The 19,977-nt window shown below is 24.9% G+C and overlaps 3 protein-coding genes across 4 annotated transcripts; 2 read left to right on the top strand and 1 right to left on the bottom strand.

Moving 5' to 3' along the window:
• Positions 1-989: 989 nt before the first annotated feature.
• On the top strand, positions 990-4,101 carry Thor (eukaryotic translation initiation factor 4E binding protein thor). Of its 2 annotated transcripts, none has more exons than XM_017904033.1 (4): positions 990-1,077; positions 1,376-1,540; positions 3,559-3,714; positions 3,981-4,101. In XM_017904033.1, exons 2-4 carry the CDS (start codon positions 1,399-1,401, stop codon positions 4,028-4,030), a joined length of 348 nt encoding a protein of 115 aa, XP_017759522.1. In that variant the 5' UTR covers positions 990-1,077; positions 1,376-1,398; the 3' UTR covers positions 4,031-4,101. The 2 variants fall into 2 exon arrangements, with proteins under 2 accessions (XP_017759522.1, XP_017759523.1); XM_017904034.1 differs by having other exon boundaries at positions 993-1,146.
• A 905-nt stretch (positions 4,102-5,006) lies between these two features.
• Positions 5,007-6,639, bottom strand: Sting (transmembrane protein sting). Its single transcript, XM_017903972.1, has 2 exons — positions 6,566-6,639; positions 5,007-5,670 (listed from the first exon to the last, which is right to left on the bottom strand). Exons 1-2 carry the CDS (start codon positions 6,637-6,639, stop codon positions 5,007-5,009), a joined length of 738 nt encoding a protein of 245 aa, XP_017759461.1.
• Positions 6,640-6,653: 14 nt separating this feature from the next.
• LOC108550302 (macoilin-1) lies at positions 6,654-13,127 on the top strand. The gene is made up of 12 exons (XM_017904010.1): positions 6,654-6,925; positions 7,602-7,743; positions 7,829-7,955; positions 8,040-8,169; positions 8,589-8,655; positions 8,745-8,949; positions 9,037-9,295; positions 10,730-10,975; positions 11,197-11,373; positions 11,503-11,781; positions 12,160-12,353; positions 12,865-13,127. The coding sequence occupies exons 1-12, from the start codon at positions 6,846-6,848 to the stop codon at positions 13,125-13,127; spliced, it is 2,169 nt and encodes a 722-aa protein (XP_017759499.1). The 5' UTR covers positions 6,654-6,845.
• The last annotated feature ends 6,850 nt before the right edge of the window (positions 13,128-19,977 follow it).

Raw genomic sequence — 19,977 nt, 5'->3', positions numbered from 1 at the left:
TTTAAAATCAATTTATGGTGATGTAAATTAATTATATTGTTATATATTTTTAATATAAATTGTGGTGAGTTATAAGATACATAAATTTGCGTGCTCTAATATTTTTATAATTGTTATTAAATAATATATAAAATCTAAAAACATTAAATTTTTTAATTTTCGAAAACAAAACTTTTTACTTGTCAAATAATATTTAAATGTAGTTGTTGAATTTCCATAGGTAAATTTTTATATCTATTTTAAATATTTATAAACATGTGAATATATTTTGATTTCCATTTACACGATACGAATTTATTGTAATAATTCAAATGAGCATATATAATATTATTATAAGTATATTATCAATAGTTAAATGTTTTTTAAAAATTTATAACAGTTAAAAGAAAATATGAGATAAATTCGAGTAAAAATAAAATCACAAGATTAAAAGATATGATAAATATTTGTATCACAAATACATTTTTACTATTTATTAAATGTCATTAAAAAAAATTTTTGAATTTTGCATACAGTTTTATAAAATTATGTATATCCAATTTAATCTATTAAATTATTAAATACCAATTCTGGATAATAGGTATTGCTAAAAATACTAATAACTATTAATAGATATTAATAAAAATAGAAAATTTGGAATAATTAAGCTTTAACGTAAATATCTTTTGTTATGTTTTTCTTATTTAGATATACGAACTATACATATATTAAAATTAAAATCGATAAATATTAACTTTTAAATATATGTAATCAATCGTGAAACTTTTATATATTAACAAAATGTTTAATTTTACTTCCTTTAATATATTCTCATTGTATAAATACAGCGTGATTGCATAGAATACTAGTTCACAATATTTAAATTACATTATAATATTTGAATATTTAATTACCGTACTTGAATTTAGTACAGTGATAACACGATAGTTCGCGCCAATGATTGGTAACGCTTTAGGTAGCATTTCTGTAGTATCTTAGAAGTGGGGAGAACTTGTGAACTTATATAAAACAATTACTTATCGCATGGTGAGACTTTGTGAATTGTGTTCGCTCGTGATTCGATCTTTTAGGTTACACGTATGTTACACATTGTTTATACTTACTTCAAACTATTGCGAATGTGCAATATCCTAACTAATTAAAATAGTAAGCATGAAATTCACATAAAATTTAAACAAAAACGATTTTTTATTTACTTTGCGTTTCATGCTTTTGTTTATATTTAAGCTTAAAAGTCGAGTATATAGTTCCTTATTTTTAATAAATTACGCAGTAAACATATTTGTCAATAGTAGTAGTGAATCTTTTACAGACCTTATTTCTTTATTTTATCTAAACTAGTCATCCTAAATAAAAATGCCTTTTATTTTCGAAGAACAATTACATAAAAGAACAACTATGTCTGCATCACCAACTGCAAGGCAAGCGACTCAGAGCCAAAACATACCTTCAAAACGAATCGTTATCAATGATCCTAGTCAGTTACCTACTGATTATTCATCGACCCCTGGTGGAACGCTTTTTTCAACTACACCCGGAGGTCAGTGTCTTTTTTTTTCTTATGTTATTGATAATATTACATATTTTTAAATATAATCGGTTAGAAATTTTAGTATAGGTCGTATAATAGTATAATATAAATTATTGCATTAATTAATTGATTCATTAGTATGAAATTAACAGGATTTAAACCAATTTAATTTTATAGATTTGTTAGGAAACTTATAAATAATTATAAGAAAAAATGTAAAAATAATAAAAAAAAATTACTTCAAAATAACTAAGATTTTAATAAATTTAGATATAAACACTACTGTTTGCTTTATATATGTTATATTATGGGAGATATGTTTTATGTATATACATTACCGAATACTGTTAAGATTCGTTCACAACTTGAGTTTAAAATTATTTAATATCAAATGTGTAAACTTCTCAAATATTTGGTATAAATACATTTTTCATTTGATAAAATAAAATTACACATATTTTACGAACTACACAAGATTTTTTAAATTTATAATCATTTTTCGTACTTAAATAAATGATATAATAGTAGTAATTTTTTTTTTATTTCTTTTTAATATTTAAAAATTATTTTGTGTATAATGTGTTCGTTACATTTTTCTTTTTTTTATTATTATTTATTTAATGTTGCATCAATTTATAAAGCCATTAGCGACCAGACTTTCAATACATTAAGAGCATTATAATATAAAGGTAGAACCGTTTGTTAATATCTGTTTACTATTAATAATTTCATTTGACATATAGAATAAAATATAATATTTCTATAAATTTTCTTATTAATTTATATCTTATTAATTTCCATAAATTTTTATTAAGATATTAATTATTTTATTTTTTCTACAATAATAAAAATATATAAAATAAGTGAAGAGAAACAATTTCAATTAGCAAATTCATTTTTAAAAATTGTATCTATATATTATTTTCAGATTACTTCACTTTTAGTAAATGAAATGATGTTTTTATTACAAAGTAAATAAATTAAATACAGTTCTTAAATACATATATATATTGTTTTTATATATTTTGTACTTTCCTAAAAATATTAAAAATATTTTATTTATAAAGTTTAAAGCAGATATTGATTAATTTTTAAACTATATTTATACTCATAATTAAATTAATTATTTGACAAATTTATAAAATAATTTGTTATGAGAAAACAAATGTAATGTGAATAAAATTAGTATTCTGTGAATAAATATGTTTTTCTATGTGTAGTAAGTAATAATCTAAATGTTAATACAGAGGGCAAATTATTGATAATTATATACAGATTTATTTTTTATGCAATTATTTTAATAAATGTTCTAAGTAAAAATATTATTACAAAATATATAGAATTGAAAAGATTTAAATTATTTGGATTTTTATGTATTATTAGAATATACACATGAATATAGTTTTATTATAATACAAATAAATATAGTTTTATTAATTATTAGTATAATGATATTAACTTTATTTATTTTAATATATAAATACATACTACTTCTCGTTTTTTTAAAATGTCTTGTAATTTTTGTTATATTTATAATGTAATATATTTCTAGTAACTTTCTTGGAATTTTATTTTATATTTTCGTAAGAAAGTAGATTTTATTGTTATTTAGTTTCAATCTTATAATTAAATGAATATCTATCTTATTAGTTAAATAGCATATAACAAATATGAAAAATTGCTTTAATGTATAATAACTAATTAACTAACAGCATTTCTGTCTTATAAATAATATACTTATATTTCCGTAAGGATATTTTTAAAGTTAAAACATAAAAGTTACAATAGATAGGAAATAAAAGAAAAAAGTTAAAATTGGTAAATTATAATTTACAGTAATATATTTGTAAATAAACTAAAATATATTGAAAATTTTTAAATGTAACAATTATTCAAAATATAAATATACTGCATGAATGAAATTACAATAATTATCAGTATAGTTATAAATAGTTTCATGAAGAGACTTCAAGAAATATTCTCATTATATATGTAAATAATTAATACAATGTGTAAAAACTATGCAGGTACACGTATTGTTTATGAACGTGACTTCCTAATGAATTTACGAAATTCTCCCATATCGAAGACTCCACCACGAAATTTGCCATCCATACCTGAAAAATTATTAAAAAAAATATCATCAAATCCCTCAACACCAGCAAAAAATCAAATTAACAAAGGTTAGTACTAGCATAATTCTGAATATAACTAGTATAATTTACTTTTTGATTATTTTCTGGTTTCATTTAGTTCATGCATTATTTCACATTATGAATTTTAATTTTAACTTTGTGTGCATGTGCATGTGTGTATAGATTTTTATGTATATCTCACAAACTTTAATATGTTATTATAAATTTGTTATACTAATAGTTTGTAATTTTTTTATTTGCAGAAACATTAGCATACAAAAATCAGCTAATTTATCTCATTTAATATATTACAGATACTCCATTAATTGAAGAATCTGTGGAACAATTTGAGATGGATATGTAATAAGTTGCGACTATACTATATTCATGTTGTGCCAACCATTTTAATGAATAGTAATAATCAATATAATCATAAAAATATATTAGCAATACATCATTTTTCTATGAATATATATCACCAGGGGCCTTAAATAGTACTAAGTGTTTATATAACATAATTCAAACATATTATCTGTAGCTGATATAGTTATATTAATTCATTACATTATTATTTTATTTACTAATAAAGTTACTTAAATCAGTACATTTAATTATATTAATGACCATGTTACTTTATAACTTATTTGTACTACAATGAATAAATAATATTTTGATAATAAAGTTATTTTCTGTGAATTACAGTAATTGATTTATTAACAAAACAATATAAATAATTTATTAAGTAGACAGGAAATTAAATTTCTGTATTTATGTCTTTTCATTAAAAATTTGTATTTAATACAAAATCTATCATAACTGGCCAAATGACCAACGGATAAAAAAATGAAAAAAGAATCTTAAAAAATAATAGAATAAGAGGAAATATTGAAAAATTGATTGTATGTGAGTTAAACGAAACATAGCCAAGTGACGAAAGTGATAACATTGAATGTGGAATTTTAAATCGTAAGTTTGAAAATGGTCATTTAAACCATAGTATGGTTAGTGTTAAAATTTTATTTTCTAATTTCCTTAAATAAAATGTACAAAAAATAGTTTATTTTAGATATTTATTTCAAATATTTTGTATTAAGTTTAAAATAAAATTAGCTACACAATAGTATTTAGGACAATATGCAGAGATAGTTATAATACGTATAGGTAATAATAGAAAGTGAAATTGAAAGTACATTTTTTAGAAGCACGCTATAAATAATTCTCTATTCATAGATTTTATATTTTTTCTTATATCCTTATCCTTTTCTTATTATCACATTTCAAAGGTTTTATTTTGGAATTTCAGAAAATGTATCCTTGAATTTGAATGTATTTGAAGTACATTAACATTTAAGTAAATTATCTTTTATTAAATTATTGTTCTGAATTTCAGACAATCTGTCTAAAATAACTTTCGCAATATTGACTTTAACACCATTATTATCATAATCATCATAATAAATTAATTCACAAAAATCTCTTAATTCTGGATCATTATCTAGTAACATTTTTAATTCTTTATAAAATTGTTTTATAATATTTTTACGATATTTCTTGTAGACATTTTTTATAGAATAAAAATATTTCTCAATCTCAAAGAAAGTTAGTAAAGGTGATGCACCTTCTACCACTACGTACACAGGTGCATTTTTTCGTTCACCATTGGCATAAATTTTATATACAGTGTTATGAAATGTCCGTCTTTTAACTCCTGCTCGATTACGTATCTCATCTTCTAGATCCATAGCACTTTCCATCCATTTATATGAAGCTTCTTTTAGATCAGGTGGGATATATGATGATGATGGAATTAAGATGAATAGTTTATGAACTGCTATATTTATGTTATGTATGTCTTCAATATTTTCTATTTTTTCAACTAAACCTTTAATGACAGTGCCTGATGAAGGAATTATCAATTTCAAATACCCATGATAATAATTGTTTGCCATAAAGACTCCACAATCTAAATTCTGTATAGAATTAACATCAAAAATATTTTCTTTGCTTTGTTTATCAGAATTTTTAATTTGTAGTAAAATCCATAGAATTATAATGTATATTATAATTATTAATGCATCTGATATATGCAGATAATTATATAAATACTGAAATTTAATTATATTTAATATACTGAAATTTATAAAAATAATACTTAAGATTGATAATGTATTCATATTAATTTTAATTCTGCTTGGAATCACAATATTTATATTACAAATAAATTAATATTTATAAATTTGTGTAGTGTTACTTGTTATTTTTGTTAATTTTATTATTATATAATTTTTTGTATAACCTTATTGTATTACTTTCACATTTAGTCAATTTTTTATTTGAAAGATAATGTTTCATTCATTTTTATAAATTATAACTTGGGAGAATGAGATTATTGGATATAATAACTTATACCAACTGTTAATAATAAATAACTATTACGATCTAATGTATATTATATATATATTTCATAAAATTCATCTTCCTGAGTACTTTACAATAATGGAAAACTTATATGAAAGTTGTATTTTAACTAAGCCTAGTACTTTAAAATTGAAATCTAATAGATACATAAATCAGAAGAATAGATCATTTTTCTGATTCATGTATATACATAAAATTATAACGATTAAAAGAATGCTTTCGTGTTAAGTAAAAAATTAAATATATTAAAAACCGGAGGAAATGAAAATAAAACAAAGATAGTGAAATTAAACGAGGAAGGGACAGGTAGTGCACATATTGCTAGGTCAGAGCGCTGTTAACGTACGTGAACAAGTCGATTGACCTACGGCACAATCGAAAGCATGTACGATCGATAAAGCCTATAATCTGGAAACGTTTTCTGTAAAAATTGTCGAATAGTTTGTCAGGCAGATTTATTTAACGAAAAGACCTAACGAACGTATCTACATCACTCTCAAGTGCATCGTGGAATAAATATCTCAGCAGGTGATTTTTGTTGCTGATTAGCGCCATATCTTACAATGGACCAATCAGCTGCTTGGTAAACCGCCGTAAAACCTCGAATCTGTCCGTAGACGAATGACAACAAAAGAGACTGATAGAAGTCGCGCGCGAGACAGTGGATTTTTTCACGACTCTCCAGAAGATTTGTGGTTTTTTCCATTTTGTTACTCGCCGCGAATAACGTCGCTTTGGTCGTGGTGAAAGTGTCAAGGAATATGAAGAGAAGAAATGTCGAGTGCGGTAAGCTTCGGAGGCCCTTGAAACGCAACAAGCTCACCGAGGGAATCTACGGAAGGTAAATTTTGGCCGCCATATGTCTTCTCATTGGAATAGCTAATTTTAAAAATAACCAAAAATTCAATGAATCTTTCCTTGGAATATGCTTAAACCATCAGTCACATACTATCATGTTTTTCGATTTATAGAGTGTAGAAACCTCTATGATGCATTGTGTCAGTATGTGATTCGTTGACCGCTTTCCAGAAGCTGCATCATATAACTTGACATTTGCCAAAACCTTGACCATGTGTGCTTGTTTTTGTAAAAATGTTTGTTGTATTATTTTTTTATATTTGTTTTCTTTATTCATATTATTATAATTTTATTATTTTATCTAATGTGCAACAGAAGTAAATAGTTTTAACATGTAATTATTATATAAATTTATAAGTTCAACAAATTTTCATTTATGTATTCTTTTTTTAACTGTCATTGGTTTACATTGTGTAATTATATAATTAAGATTTATTAATTATATAATGCGCTTTCATTTTTACTTAATTATTTTGTTTTGTTTGAAATTGTGTAATTTATATTCGTTTTTGAAAATGTTTTCTTTTTTTTTAATATTTTATTATTAAGTATTTCAATAGTTTCTTTCACAAACTTTTAAAATTAAATTCAATATTTATATGTATTATATAGTTGTGTTACAATTAGTTATAATAAAATAATAAAATCTTTTATTTCAGTACTTTACTTTATCTAAAATTTCTTCTACTATGGGCCATGGTAATTTTGGCAGACTTCATTTTAGAATTCCGATTTGAATTTTTATGGCCGTTTTGGCTACTTCTCAGAAGTGTTTACGATTCTTTTAAATATCAAGGCTTGGTAAGTAATATACAGTTTAAAACATGTATGTTTATGCAATAAATGATATTTGATTTTAGGATAACATAAACTATTACATTTTCAGGCCTTCTCTGTATTTTTTATTTGTATTGCTCTTACATCAGATATGATTTGTTTCTTTTTCATACCAGTACATTGGTTGTTTTTTGCTGCCAGCACTTATGTTTGGGTACAATATGTTTGGCACACAGGTAAATACAAAGTTTACATTTCAGGTCATTTGCATCAATTTCAATTACAATAAAAATAATATAAACATATTATATATGAAACAGATAAAGGTGTGTGCTTACCAACTGTGATGCTATGGTTACTATTTCTATACATAGAAGCAGCAGTTCGATTAAGAGATTTGCGACATATGCCTTTTCATTTGGACCTTTGTCGACCATTTGCAGCACATTGGTATATATTTCCTTCTCATTGTACATTCTCTTTTTTTATGTTTATATTAAGTTCTTAACATTGGGCACTATAAAACAAACTTCGCAAAAGCAACTTTATCAGTAACAGAGAATTGATAATTCATTTTTGTGTTAGTACAGAAAAAAAATAAAATTTGTTATTGAAAATAAAGTAAAAATTAAGATGCTTTGTGGTTTTAATACAAGATTGATATATTATCAAAGATGTTGTCTATAAATACAGGATATAATTACAAGATATTAAGTTCACTGTTGTAGGATTAAGAAATGTAAATAATGTGAATTATTAAAATGTATAATTATGTAAATGATGCTAAATTAATAATAACATCAATACAAAAATTTCCAATAAAAGTTATGGTAAAAGTGCTTAAATCATTTTTTTTTTTTTTTTTTCAGCATTGGTTATCCTGTAGTTACATTAGGTTTTGGTTTTAAAAGCTACATTGGCTACAGAATGAGACAGGTAAATCTATAGCAAATATATAATTTAGAGATTGATTTCATAAGTTTTATGTATATAAATTTTCTTTTGTTGCAATTGTTTTTTTGCAGAGAAAACAAAAAGATGTAGCAAAAGAAAATGAATTCTACCTACAACTATTGCAGCAAGCACTGCCTCTAGAGCAACAAAATTCTGCTACAATACAACCAATACAAGTTCCATCACAAACACATAATACTACCTTAGAACAACATGTTAAATCACAAAATAATAAATTAAATTCACAGTGTAATCCAAGTCCGGAAAAAAGTAGAGGTAGTTTGTATTTATTTTCAACTTTAAATATATATGTAGTATTAAAAATTAAAATAGGGTATAACTTAATAACTAAATACATTGTAGGAAACAGCAATAATACTGTAGAAACAGGTGTACAAAATGGTAATTTACATATAGCTACACAAATTACATCAACAAACCAAAATGTAACAACAAAAAATAATCACAGAAAGTCCTTGGATAAAGGTGAGAAGCTAGAAGAACAACATAATAAGCATAATGTAACAAATGTATCACAATCTGACAAAAATGACAAAAGATTTATACATACAAATGGAAATACTATTAATCATAGTGATATGCAATTCATTGAAAGAGTTGGGTAAGTAACATGTATATATATGTATTTAAGCATAGTCTGTTTACTAGTAAAGCAAGAAATAAAAATTTTAAATAATATTTTTGAAATATTTTGAATAATTAATGCAATATTATAATAAAAAATTATCATAAGTAAAAATATTATTTGTTTAGATTTTAATTAGAAAAATTTTTTTTTCAATATTGTAAAGGTAATCTTTGTCACAACTTTTTATCATAATTCTATATATATTTATGAAATGCGATAGTTTATTTTTTTTTTTTTTTTTTCAGCATTGGTTATCCTGTAGTTACATTAGGTTTTGGTTTTAAAAGCTACATTGGCTACAGAATGAGACAGGTAAATCTATAGCAAATATATAATTTAGAGATTGATTTCATAAGTTTTATGTATATAAATTTTCTTTTGTTGCAATTGTTTTTTTGCAGAGAAAACAAAAAGATGTAGCAAAAGAAAATGAATTCTACCTACAACTATTGCAGCAAGCACTGCCTCTAGAGCAACAAAATTCTGCTACAATACAACCAATACAAGTTCCATCACAAACACATAATACTACCTTAGAACAACATGTTAAATCACAAAATAATAAATTAAATTCACAGTGTAATCCAAGTCCGGAAAAAAGTAGAGGTAGTTTGTATTTATTTTCAACTTTAAATATATATGTAGTATTAAAAATTAAAATAGGGTATAACTTAATAACTAAATACATTGTAGGAAACAGCAATAATACTGTAGAAACAGGTGTACAAAATGGTAATTTACATATAGCTACACAAATTACATCAACAAACCAAAATGTAACAACAAAAAATAATCACAGAAAGTCCTTGGATAAAGGTGAGAAGCTAGAAGAACAACATAATAAGCATAATGTAACAAATGTATCACAATCTGACAAAAATGACAAAAGATTTATACATACAAATGGAAATACTATTAATCATAGTGATATGCAATTCATTGAAAGAGTTGGGTAAGTAACATGTATATATATGTATTTAAGCATAGTCTGTTTACTAGTAAAGCAAGAAATAAAAATTTTAAATAATATTTTTGAAATATTTTGAATAATTAATGCAATATTATAATAAAAAATTATCATAAGTAAAAATATTATTTGTTTAGATTTTAATTAGAAAAATTTTTTTTTCAATATTGTAAAGGTAATCTTTGTCACAACTTTTTATCATAATTCTATATATATTTATGAAATGCGATAGTTTACTATAGAATATTTAATATTTATGTTAAGTTATTAATATATAAATATTATATTTCATTATTTAAATTTAATTAGCGATTTTATATTGTTAATTATAATATTAGTTATAATTTCTCAAATATTCAAATTTCGTATGTGTATAATATATTTTAATCATTTATGTAAGATAATAAGAGTTCTACCAATCCTTTGAATGACAATTACAGATCTGTAAATGATTTTGATGCAAATGAAATAGAAAAAGACAAATTTATCAAAGGTGGGAACTGTGGACATACTACGGTAAAATCACAGGCTAATGGTTCTGTGACAGGAAAGTGGAATAACATTAAAGAAAATCGAGAATCATCTTCAACTGTTAATACTCAACGTGAACGAAAAACACGTCAAATTAAAGCTACAGTTGATAATATAACTGAACAGCAAAAACAGCAAGATGAATATTATCAAAGGTACATTACTCACGCGATTTAATGAATCGATGAAAATATTGTTGTATATAATATATTTTATATGCACCTCCATTCCTTTACTTTTGTGTGAAATTAAAATTTAACACTTCGTCTATCTATATTCTTATTTTTTGAGTTTTATAATTTTGTTAACTCAGAAAATACATAATTATTACATTATCAGGTTTTTTCTTTAGTGTAATATAATGTCGTTCAAATAGGTTACTGATGTGTCGCAGGCTTGAAGCTGACATAAAACGTTTGAAGTCAGATCTACAATCCAGTCGACAATTGGAACAAGAACTTCGTTCTCAGATAAATACCTTACAGAATGGAGAACGTCAAGCTAAGGGTGATATACAGCAACTTCAACACGATAATGATCAGTTGCAAAGCAAGTACGTATAAACAATGTAATTCCTATGTCATTAAAATTAAGTTTATATTTAAAATACATTGTTGTATGTTTTATGTTTTTGTATTCTTACCCTTTTTTTGTTATATTTAACTATTTTTCTTTTGAATAGGTTACATGGATTAGTAACAGCTCGTCAATTAGATAAACAAACAATGTCTTCGTTGGAAAAACGAATCGCAGAGGAACGGAAACAACGCACTGCTTGTGAGGCGTCTTTGGTTTCCGAGAGGAGAGCACGACGAGCTGCAGAAGAAGCACGATCTGCAATTCCTCCTCCACCTCCTCCCCTTATTAGACAAGAATGTACAGATACTTGTAAAAGTCGTAGGACACAAATGGAACAAGATCTCAAAAATTTGCGGCGAGAACTTAAAACGAAAGAAGATAGGTAAGAATTTAAAAATAACAATAAATTATACATAAATATAACTTAAAAACTTCTGGATAAAACTGCATTTAATTTATCATAAATTAATACGTTTGAATTTTATTACAAGCGATAATATTTATAGTTCCGTAAATGTAATGAATATCTAATTAATAATTTAAAATAGTAACTGCATATGTCAACAAGTAAATATTTCTATCCTCAATATTATAAATTTAAAAAAAGCAAGTCAATGTATTGCATTGAAAATTTTATTTCAATACCAACAAATCAGGTTTGGTATTCAACATGTTAACAATTAATTACTTTTTAGATTATTTTTTACAGAATTTAGTAAGATTGTGATTTATATATTAATTCTTTTATATATTTATTTAGGTGCAATACACTAGAAAAAGATATAACACGTTGTAAGGAAAATCATAAAGAATCTGAAATTTTACTTGGTGCATTAAATGCACTGCAAGATAAAACTGCACACTTAGAGAACAGTTTAAGTGCAGAAACACGTATAAAACTTGATTTATTTTCTGCACTTGGTGAAGCCAAAAGACAATTAGAAATCAGAGAAAGTAAGTAAAACTTACAATTATTGATCTTTAATAAGAAATTACAATTAATGTGGAGTAGGTTATTATTTTATGCAAAGCACTGCTATTATTTGAATATTTGAAAAATATTTTAAAGCAATTATTTTAGATTTTCATGCATAAAAAACTGATTTTTGAGAAAAATTGTGATTTAAATTTCAAATTATAGTTAGTTTGGATGTTAGTTATCAAATTATAATTTCGATTTATTTCTTTACTTTAAGAATTAATTGGTCTTGTTTTTGCCAATTAAATAATAAAATAATTAAATTTACATTTATTACTGTAAAATGTTACCTCGATAAATATGTTTGTTAAAAGTGATTTTTCTATATTTAAATGATATAAAATTTATTTTAAAATCATATCTATTTATATTAGAGAAAAGTTCTAAAAAGAAATACTTCTTTACGTTTAAATAATGATATTAAATTAAATTATTAATGTAAAATATTAATTATATTTTATACTTTATATTTTTGTATTTTATCAGGTTTAATTAGATCTCAAGAAAAGGAAATGGAAATATTAAAAGCAAAAATAGCTCAAGATTTAGCTGTCATGCCACAAGATACATTTGGACCTGCCCCAACTTGTGCGACATCAAAGCTTCGATTAAATAACGAAGTACGAGTTGCAGGTACAAAAATACGTTCAAATGAAAGCCCTTGTCCAGGTTGTACAGTGTCGAATTTAGACCCAAACGCGACAGTGTATACACCAAAAAATTCTCTGATAGCATCTACCGAAGCTTAAAAAAATAATTTTTGGCCACATTTATGGCTTCACAAAAATTGGTTATATATTTCATAAACATGTTTCAGTCTGTTTCTCAATGGAAGTTAAAATAAGAACTTAAGTTTTATACGTGCATATATTTATTTTATTAACATAAAAATTTTACATTTAATATATGTCGAATTAATGAAGTATCAAATCCTTTTAACACTTATAATGTAGAATATTTGTGTAATACGTGCTTCTGACGCATGCTATAAATTTATCAAATTTCATAACAAAAGGTATCTTTTATAATGTCTTCCATGGGAGGCTCCTAGAAACATGTTTTATATTGTACTTGTCACCTGAAATAATACAACGTTATTAACTACTTATGACCATGGGACGTAACTAATGTTGAATTAAAAGGTATTTAAAAGTTAGTTACGTTCTATTAAATGTGCTGTAGGTCGATCTAACAGGTACCTTCTTTATCTTTTTGATATTTATGATAGATATATTAAGGAAAATTAAACTGAAATATACGTTGATATGTATACTTTAATTATTACAAACAGTCAATAACTTTTAAATTAAATTTAGTACTTCTGTTTAAATGGACAACAAAATTTATCAAGATATAACAAATATTTTATATTTTAATAATTTTGTATAATGTTTGAATTATATAATTTTCATGCAACGCTCTTTATTAGGATTACTATAATATAAGTATAAAGAACTAAAAAATTCTATAAATCTAATTAAAAAATGACTATAAAAATGACATATTTCTTATTTATTGAATTGCAGATTTAATCTGTATTTGGTCTTCCTACAGCACACATCTATGACCTAAATCTATGACGACTTGTTATAGACACAAATCTTATTCAAGTCGTAATCCGAAGCTAGTCCAGCATACAAACTGTATTTAATGTCTTTGGCAAATGAAGCCATTTTAAGTCATGTGATCATCCAAAACCAGCCATTAATATACATTGAAAAGCCTGCCGTTATCATTCAGAAGAATTAATGTAAATGTCAGAAACGCCAAATTCATTTTGAAATAATCATTAACGTGTTGATACTCTTTCATTTCTCTACGTTTTTTATATTTTTTAAATGTTTGTAACCTTTTAGTTTAGTAATACAATTATGTATTGGCTTTCGAACGGTATGAAATAAGTGTTAATATTTCATAATAATGTTTTGAAACATGTACAGTATTTTACGTGATAAATAGAAATTTTGTAAAAAAATTTTAAGTTAAGTATCTTATAATCAATAATAAAAGAATTGATCTATTTTATCATAGAGATTTCTAACTCATTTAATGAGTTTCAGGAAATAAAATGATGTAATGCCACATTTGTTTACATATTAAACAGTTAAATTATATATGTTTAAGTAGCTGAATTGCTTTTTCAACTTAAAATTCTAATTTTTTAATAGCTTTTTTAATATTCAAATTATGCAGATACATTATGCAATGTAGATAAATGAAATGAAGATTTGTTTAAAATTTGCCTACAAATGTCTTCCTTTCATACATTCATTGAATACACTGAATTTAATATGTATTCTTTTTATAATACAATAAGTTTCATTATCCTTCAATGGTTGTATAATTTAATAGAAGTTAATTACTACTGAAGGTTCATAATATATACTATTTATACAATATATTGTTTCTCATATCAATTTTATACTGTTTTTTATATATTTCATTTTTAGGTTTAGTATTTGGTATTTGAAAACATTAAATTCATTTTCCTTTTTATAAATTTTAAGGATATTGTATTTAACATCAAACAATGTGTATGTACGAGAAATCATAATTAACACTCTTATATTTTGTAGAAAAATAATTACAGTTTACTTTCAGTTTTGTTTGTTGAAAAAGTTTTAGAAGGCTAATAGCAATATTTGTGTGTGTATGCGCGCGCGCATGTGTGAATGCGTGCGTACGTGCGGTGTGTGTGCATGTTATAATGTTGCCTTTTTGGAGATATAATAAATTAATTTCATGGAAAAAAAATTAAGAATAAAGTTTCAGAAAAAAAATGGCATTACGTGAAAAAGATCTCTATAAAAGATATGATTTTTATGTATGCTTTAAATCCGCAAGAAAGCCAGTACCTGCTTGCTTCAATGAACATTAATTAACGACTGGTTGATATCATAAAAGTCATTCTTCCATGATTGTATATATAAAGCACTGTCATGACAGTTTATTAATAACATAGTGGATCATGACCAACTAGTCAAATGGATTTCTATAAGCACAAATATTTATTAGATATCTAACATTCATTTGATATTTTTGACCCTATATGGAAAAATAATAATTACTGTTTCGTCTCATTTATTAAATTTAAAAAATTCATTGATATTTTCGTTAAATTATGTTTTTTAAACAATTTTATGTTTCTTGGATGATCCACGTACTAAGTGTAATTGCAAAATGTTAATGCACAATGCATATGTTACAGGTACTTTTCAGTTTACACAATATTGTATTTGAAATGCAATTATTTTATTTAAATATTCATATAAATTACTTTAGAAGTTACAAGCTATCTTATTTATTTACAAAGATATTTTTATTTTACATGAAATTTAAAGAAAAATAACTTTTGCTTAAAAAATTAAAAGCACATTGATACAAAAGTCGTGTAACTCTGAAAATACCTCTGTTTCACTTTTTATTTTACTATATAATTAATGCTGATCTTTTCTTACTTTTAAATTTGCATAAATAATTTTAAAAATTTATTAATTCACTGATGTTGACAACTAAAGATTAATATATTTATTTTAATATGTTGGTGCATCTTCATACAAGATTTGCAAAGAAAATGATACAGTTTAACTAATCATATACGCCAGAATTCATTACTTTCTTAATAATTATCATCTGATTGGTACGAAAATTCGTTTTATATTTAAGATTCATTTTTTTATTTAGTTAAGATCGATCAGACTTGTGTCTATGTCAACTTGTATCATTATGTGCATAAGCTCTTATAATGTAATGAAAAAATGTAAATAATTACTTAAAATAGACTAAACGCAAAGGAAAATTTGCTAAAATTGTTTGGGCACTTGCGTAGCATAGTCAATGCATTATAAAAGTTTGTTAATTTAATTTATTTTAAGTGAAGGCTTGCTCTTTTAACTCATTTATAATTATGATCTTTTATTTTTTCTGATAAAACATTTTGTATTGCTGTAAAAATTATTTATCCAAATTTGAAAACAGATATATAGTTGTGCAAAGAAAATCAAATCAGAATTGACTACTTTAAAGATACATCACTACTTTACAATAATAGCAAAATAGAATCAGTATTATAATAAGAAATCTTAATATCATCTTATATTAAATAAAGTATAGTAATATGTAAATGATACTTCAACTGAGATAAAAGTCTTTTACGATAAAACATTTTGTTTACACAAATACAAAGTAAAAAATTTTACTGTTTTATTTAATATACATGTAATTAAATGTATATAAAATGATTAATAGTTTAAACACAAAATATAAATGAGTTAATTTAATCAGAAAAATGTAAAATGTTTGTATGACAAATGAAATTATCGTTTTAAAAAACGAGTGCTTTTTATCAAGGTATCGCATTATCAAGTGCATGTTAAGTACCTGATCAGGGAGTGCCGTAATATTTGCGGCTAATATACTTATTATGGATTTATTTTCGCTATAAGGCTGGTTTCATGAATTGTATACTCTTGCTATTTAATTCATTCATACTGTTTGTATTGAGTTAATGTGATATATTTTATAGACATATACACACGCACACGACTTGGCACATGATACTCACATTCATCATAATAGCATATACACGTACATTAAACTTTCTAGAAAAAGCTACTTGAGATTAGATATTTATATTTAATTGCACATGTAAATTTTACGAAAAAATGTTTCTTCTATGTAATTCAGTGTGACTGGATAATAATTGTTTTACAATTTATAAGGATTACTGTTTTATATCGTTTTTGTAGTAAAATCGTTAAATATTTGGAGTGTACGAGATGATGACTTTAATGACAATAATAATTATTGCTTTTTGTTACAAATTTAAATATTTCAAATAAAGAACAAATTATGATAAATTTGTTACAAATATTAGAATCTTTAATTTAAATAAGTACTTTTCAATCGAACAAGGAGTTTAATTCAGAGTGGAATTACACATTAATTTTAATTATCAAAAACATTTAAATTAAATTTATAATAAAATGTTACATTATAATAAATAGTTATGTTTTATAATATTCTTTTAAGATAATATGCAACAAAAAATTTCTTTTCTTATTATAGATTAATACAAATGATTTTTCTTTATATTTCTGTAAAATTATATATAAAAACCACTTATAATGATGTATAATCAATTAATAATGAAGCATCAAATCTAACAAAGATTTATTTTTTGATCTATATGTATTTTTTTTATATCACAATTAAATGTTAAAACAATCAAATATATCTTTATTGATATAACTTAAATATATGTTTTTGTAATCAATCTTTAGAGAAATTGAATTATTTGTTTTTATCTGAAATGAAACTCGTTAAAATGTGTATAATTAACTTTCTTAAACAATTCAAAGTTAAAATATTTCTCACAAAGATATAATAAAAAATATTTGATTTGTTGTGTTTATAAGATTTTATAAATAAATGACTATAAGAAGGAAATGATAAATATACATACAAAATATACATACATTCATAATGAGTTTTTAGAAATGTATCATATACACAGCATATAATGTACTTGTATATGCATCTCATATATTAATGTAATTCTGTTTCCGTAGTATTATGCAATTTTTATTGTAATAAATCGATAAACAATTTACTAAAATGAGCTAAAATCGTATGACATTTTTTTTAATTCTTTTTTTTAATTTTTTAAATTTATTATCATCAAATGTTTGGTAGAAAAGGAACAAATTTTAAAGAAATTTAATTATAATAAGCAATTTGCTTTGTTAAAACATTTAATTCGTATTTCGAAGAATGATAAAGTACTTTTTTATTTTGTAAATGAGAAAATAAAACTTATGAAATGTTATAAAGATTTTCATTTATTTTGTTAACGATATTATTTTTAATAAATGGCAATAAAAAAAAGAGAAAAGGAATATATAAATCTATTTTATCAAAAATAACGTGCAACGTAACTCTGTGAATAAATTTAAGAAATAAGTTACTAAACTCTTTTAGAAAGTGATTTTATGTGTTATTAAAACGTTATAGAAATGTTTTCAGATACATGGTTCATTATTTTGTATAACTATACTATCATTTCAAACACCCTTAAAACTGAATTCTGTACATATTAATACATAACTGAAGTTTATTTGCTATTGTTGACTAGACTGTTTAAGTAATTATAAAACTTAATGCATAATTTTTTCTTCTCCTATAATAGAAACAAGTGGCATGCATATATTTTGTTGGAATATATTTGTATTAACAAATTTATCTATCGTGTCAATTGTTCAAAGTGGAGTAATTTATGTCTTTTTTTCTTTATACTTTATAAGAATTTAGCGTGTCTTGTCTTGCGTATTCACTTGTAATCGCGTATTCGTTTGCCCTCTTTTCTTTTAATTTAGCGTTAAGATAATTTTCAAAATCGATAATATGTACCTTTAAAAAGAAGCTATAATTTTGATCTCGCAATATTATGACAATGTACGCAAATGCCCTCTTTTTCCTATGCGTTCGTATTAAAAGAAAATAATCTCTTTCAACGTTCTTTGTTATATCCCATTCGATCGTTTGAGCAGTTTCAGTTCAAACAGAATGGGCGGCATTACTGAAATTCGTCTAGTCTGTATGAATGTACGTAGTATATTAAGAATATTTGAATGGAACATCTTTACGATTTATTTAAGTGAAATTTGCAAAAAACATTTCATCGAACTTCCTGTCTCTGGTATAAAAAAATATTTAAAAAAAAAGGAAACGTCTTGTTCCGAAAGACAAGAGTATTTGAAGGTAAAATTTAATTTTTTCGTAATTTCTATATCACAGATGCATTCTTACGTGTACACATGTAAGTACATATGGTTTGCTTTTTCCTTATTTATATATGTAGATACATTTTTCTATCATTACACATTCTGATCTCTATTTTCTGTCAGTCTGTCAATCTGTCAGTCAGTCAGTCAGTCAGTCAGTCAGTCAGTCAGTCAGTCAGTCAGTCAGTTAGTCAGTTAGTCAGTTAGTCAGTTAGTCAGTTAGTCAGTTAGTCAGTTAGTCAGTTAGTCAGTCAGTCAGTTAGTCAGTCAGTCAGTCAGTCAGTCAGTCAGTCAGTCAGTCAGTCAGTCAGTCAGTCAGTCAGTCAGTCAGTCAGTCAGTCAGTCAGTCAGTCAGTCAGTCAGTCAGTCAGTCAGTCAGTCAGTCAGCCAGCCAGTCAGTCAGCCAGTCAGCCAGTCAGCCAGCCAGTCAGTCAGTCAGTCAGTCAGTCAGACATGCAGTCAGGCAGTCAGTCAGACATGCAGTCAGGCAGTCAGGCAGTCAGGCAGTCAGGCAGTCAGGCAGTCAGGCAGTCAGGCAGTCAGTCAGTCAGTCAGTCAGTCTGCCTGTCTGTTTGCCAGTCTATCTGTCTGTCTGGCTATCTGCCTTGCTGCCTGCCTACCTCTCTGTCTGTCTGTCTGTCTCTGTCTGTCTATCTGTCTCTGTCTCTGTCTGTCTGTCTGTCTGTCTATCTGTCTATCTGTCTCTGTCTCTGTCTGTCTGTCTGTCTGTCTGTCTGACTGTCTGTCTGTCTGTCTGTCTGTCTGTCTGTCTGTCTGACTGTCTGTCTGTCTGTCTGTCTGTCTGTCTGTCTGTCTG

The sequence above is a fragment of the Eufriesea mexicana genome, unplaced genomic scaffold (genome assembly GCF_001483705.2).
Source record: "Eufriesea mexicana isolate 0111107269 unplaced genomic scaffold, ASM148370v2 scaffold2646, whole genome shotgun sequence".
NCBI classification, from domain to species: domain Eukaryota; kingdom Metazoa; phylum Arthropoda; class Insecta; order Hymenoptera; family Apidae; genus Eufriesea; species Eufriesea mexicana.
The sequence above is the reverse complement of the archived record's forward strand: the minus strand, read 5'-3'. Positions and strand labels throughout refer to the sequence as shown.

Excerpts from the sequence above, each read along its gene's own strand:
- Thor (XM_017904033.1), top strand. The coding sequence starts at position 1,399 with ATGTCTGCATCACCAACTGCAAGGCAAGCGACTCAGAGCCAAAACATA. Across the intron at positions 1,541-3,558 it reads TTTTTCAACTACACCCGGAG|GTACACGTATTGTTTATGAA; the intron begins GTCAGTGTCTTT and ends AAAACTATGCAG. Across the intron at positions 3,715-3,980 it reads AAAAAATCAAATTAACAAAG|ATACTCCATTAATTGAAGAA; the intron begins GTTAGTACTAGC and ends AATATATTACAG.
- Sting (XM_017903972.1), bottom strand. The coding sequence starts at position 6,639 with ATGGCGCTAATCAGCAACAAAAATCACCTGCTGAGATATTTATTCCAC. Across the intron at positions 5,671-6,565 it reads CTTGAGAGTGATGTAGATAC|CAAAGAAAATATTTTTGATG; the intron begins GTTCGTTAGGTC and ends TGATAAACAAAG.
- LOC108550302 (XM_017904010.1), top strand. The coding sequence starts at position 6,846 with ATGAAGAGAAGAAATGTCGAGTGCGGTAAGCTTCGGAGGCCCTTGAAA. Across the intron at positions 8,950-9,036 it reads AAGTCCGGAAAAAAGTAGAG|GAAACAGCAATAATACTGTA; the intron begins GTAGTTTGTATT and ends AATACATTGTAG. Across the intron at positions 12,354-12,864 it reads ACAATTAGAAATCAGAGAAA|GTTTAATTAGATCTCAAGAA; the intron begins GTAAGTAAAACT and ends GTATTTTATCAG.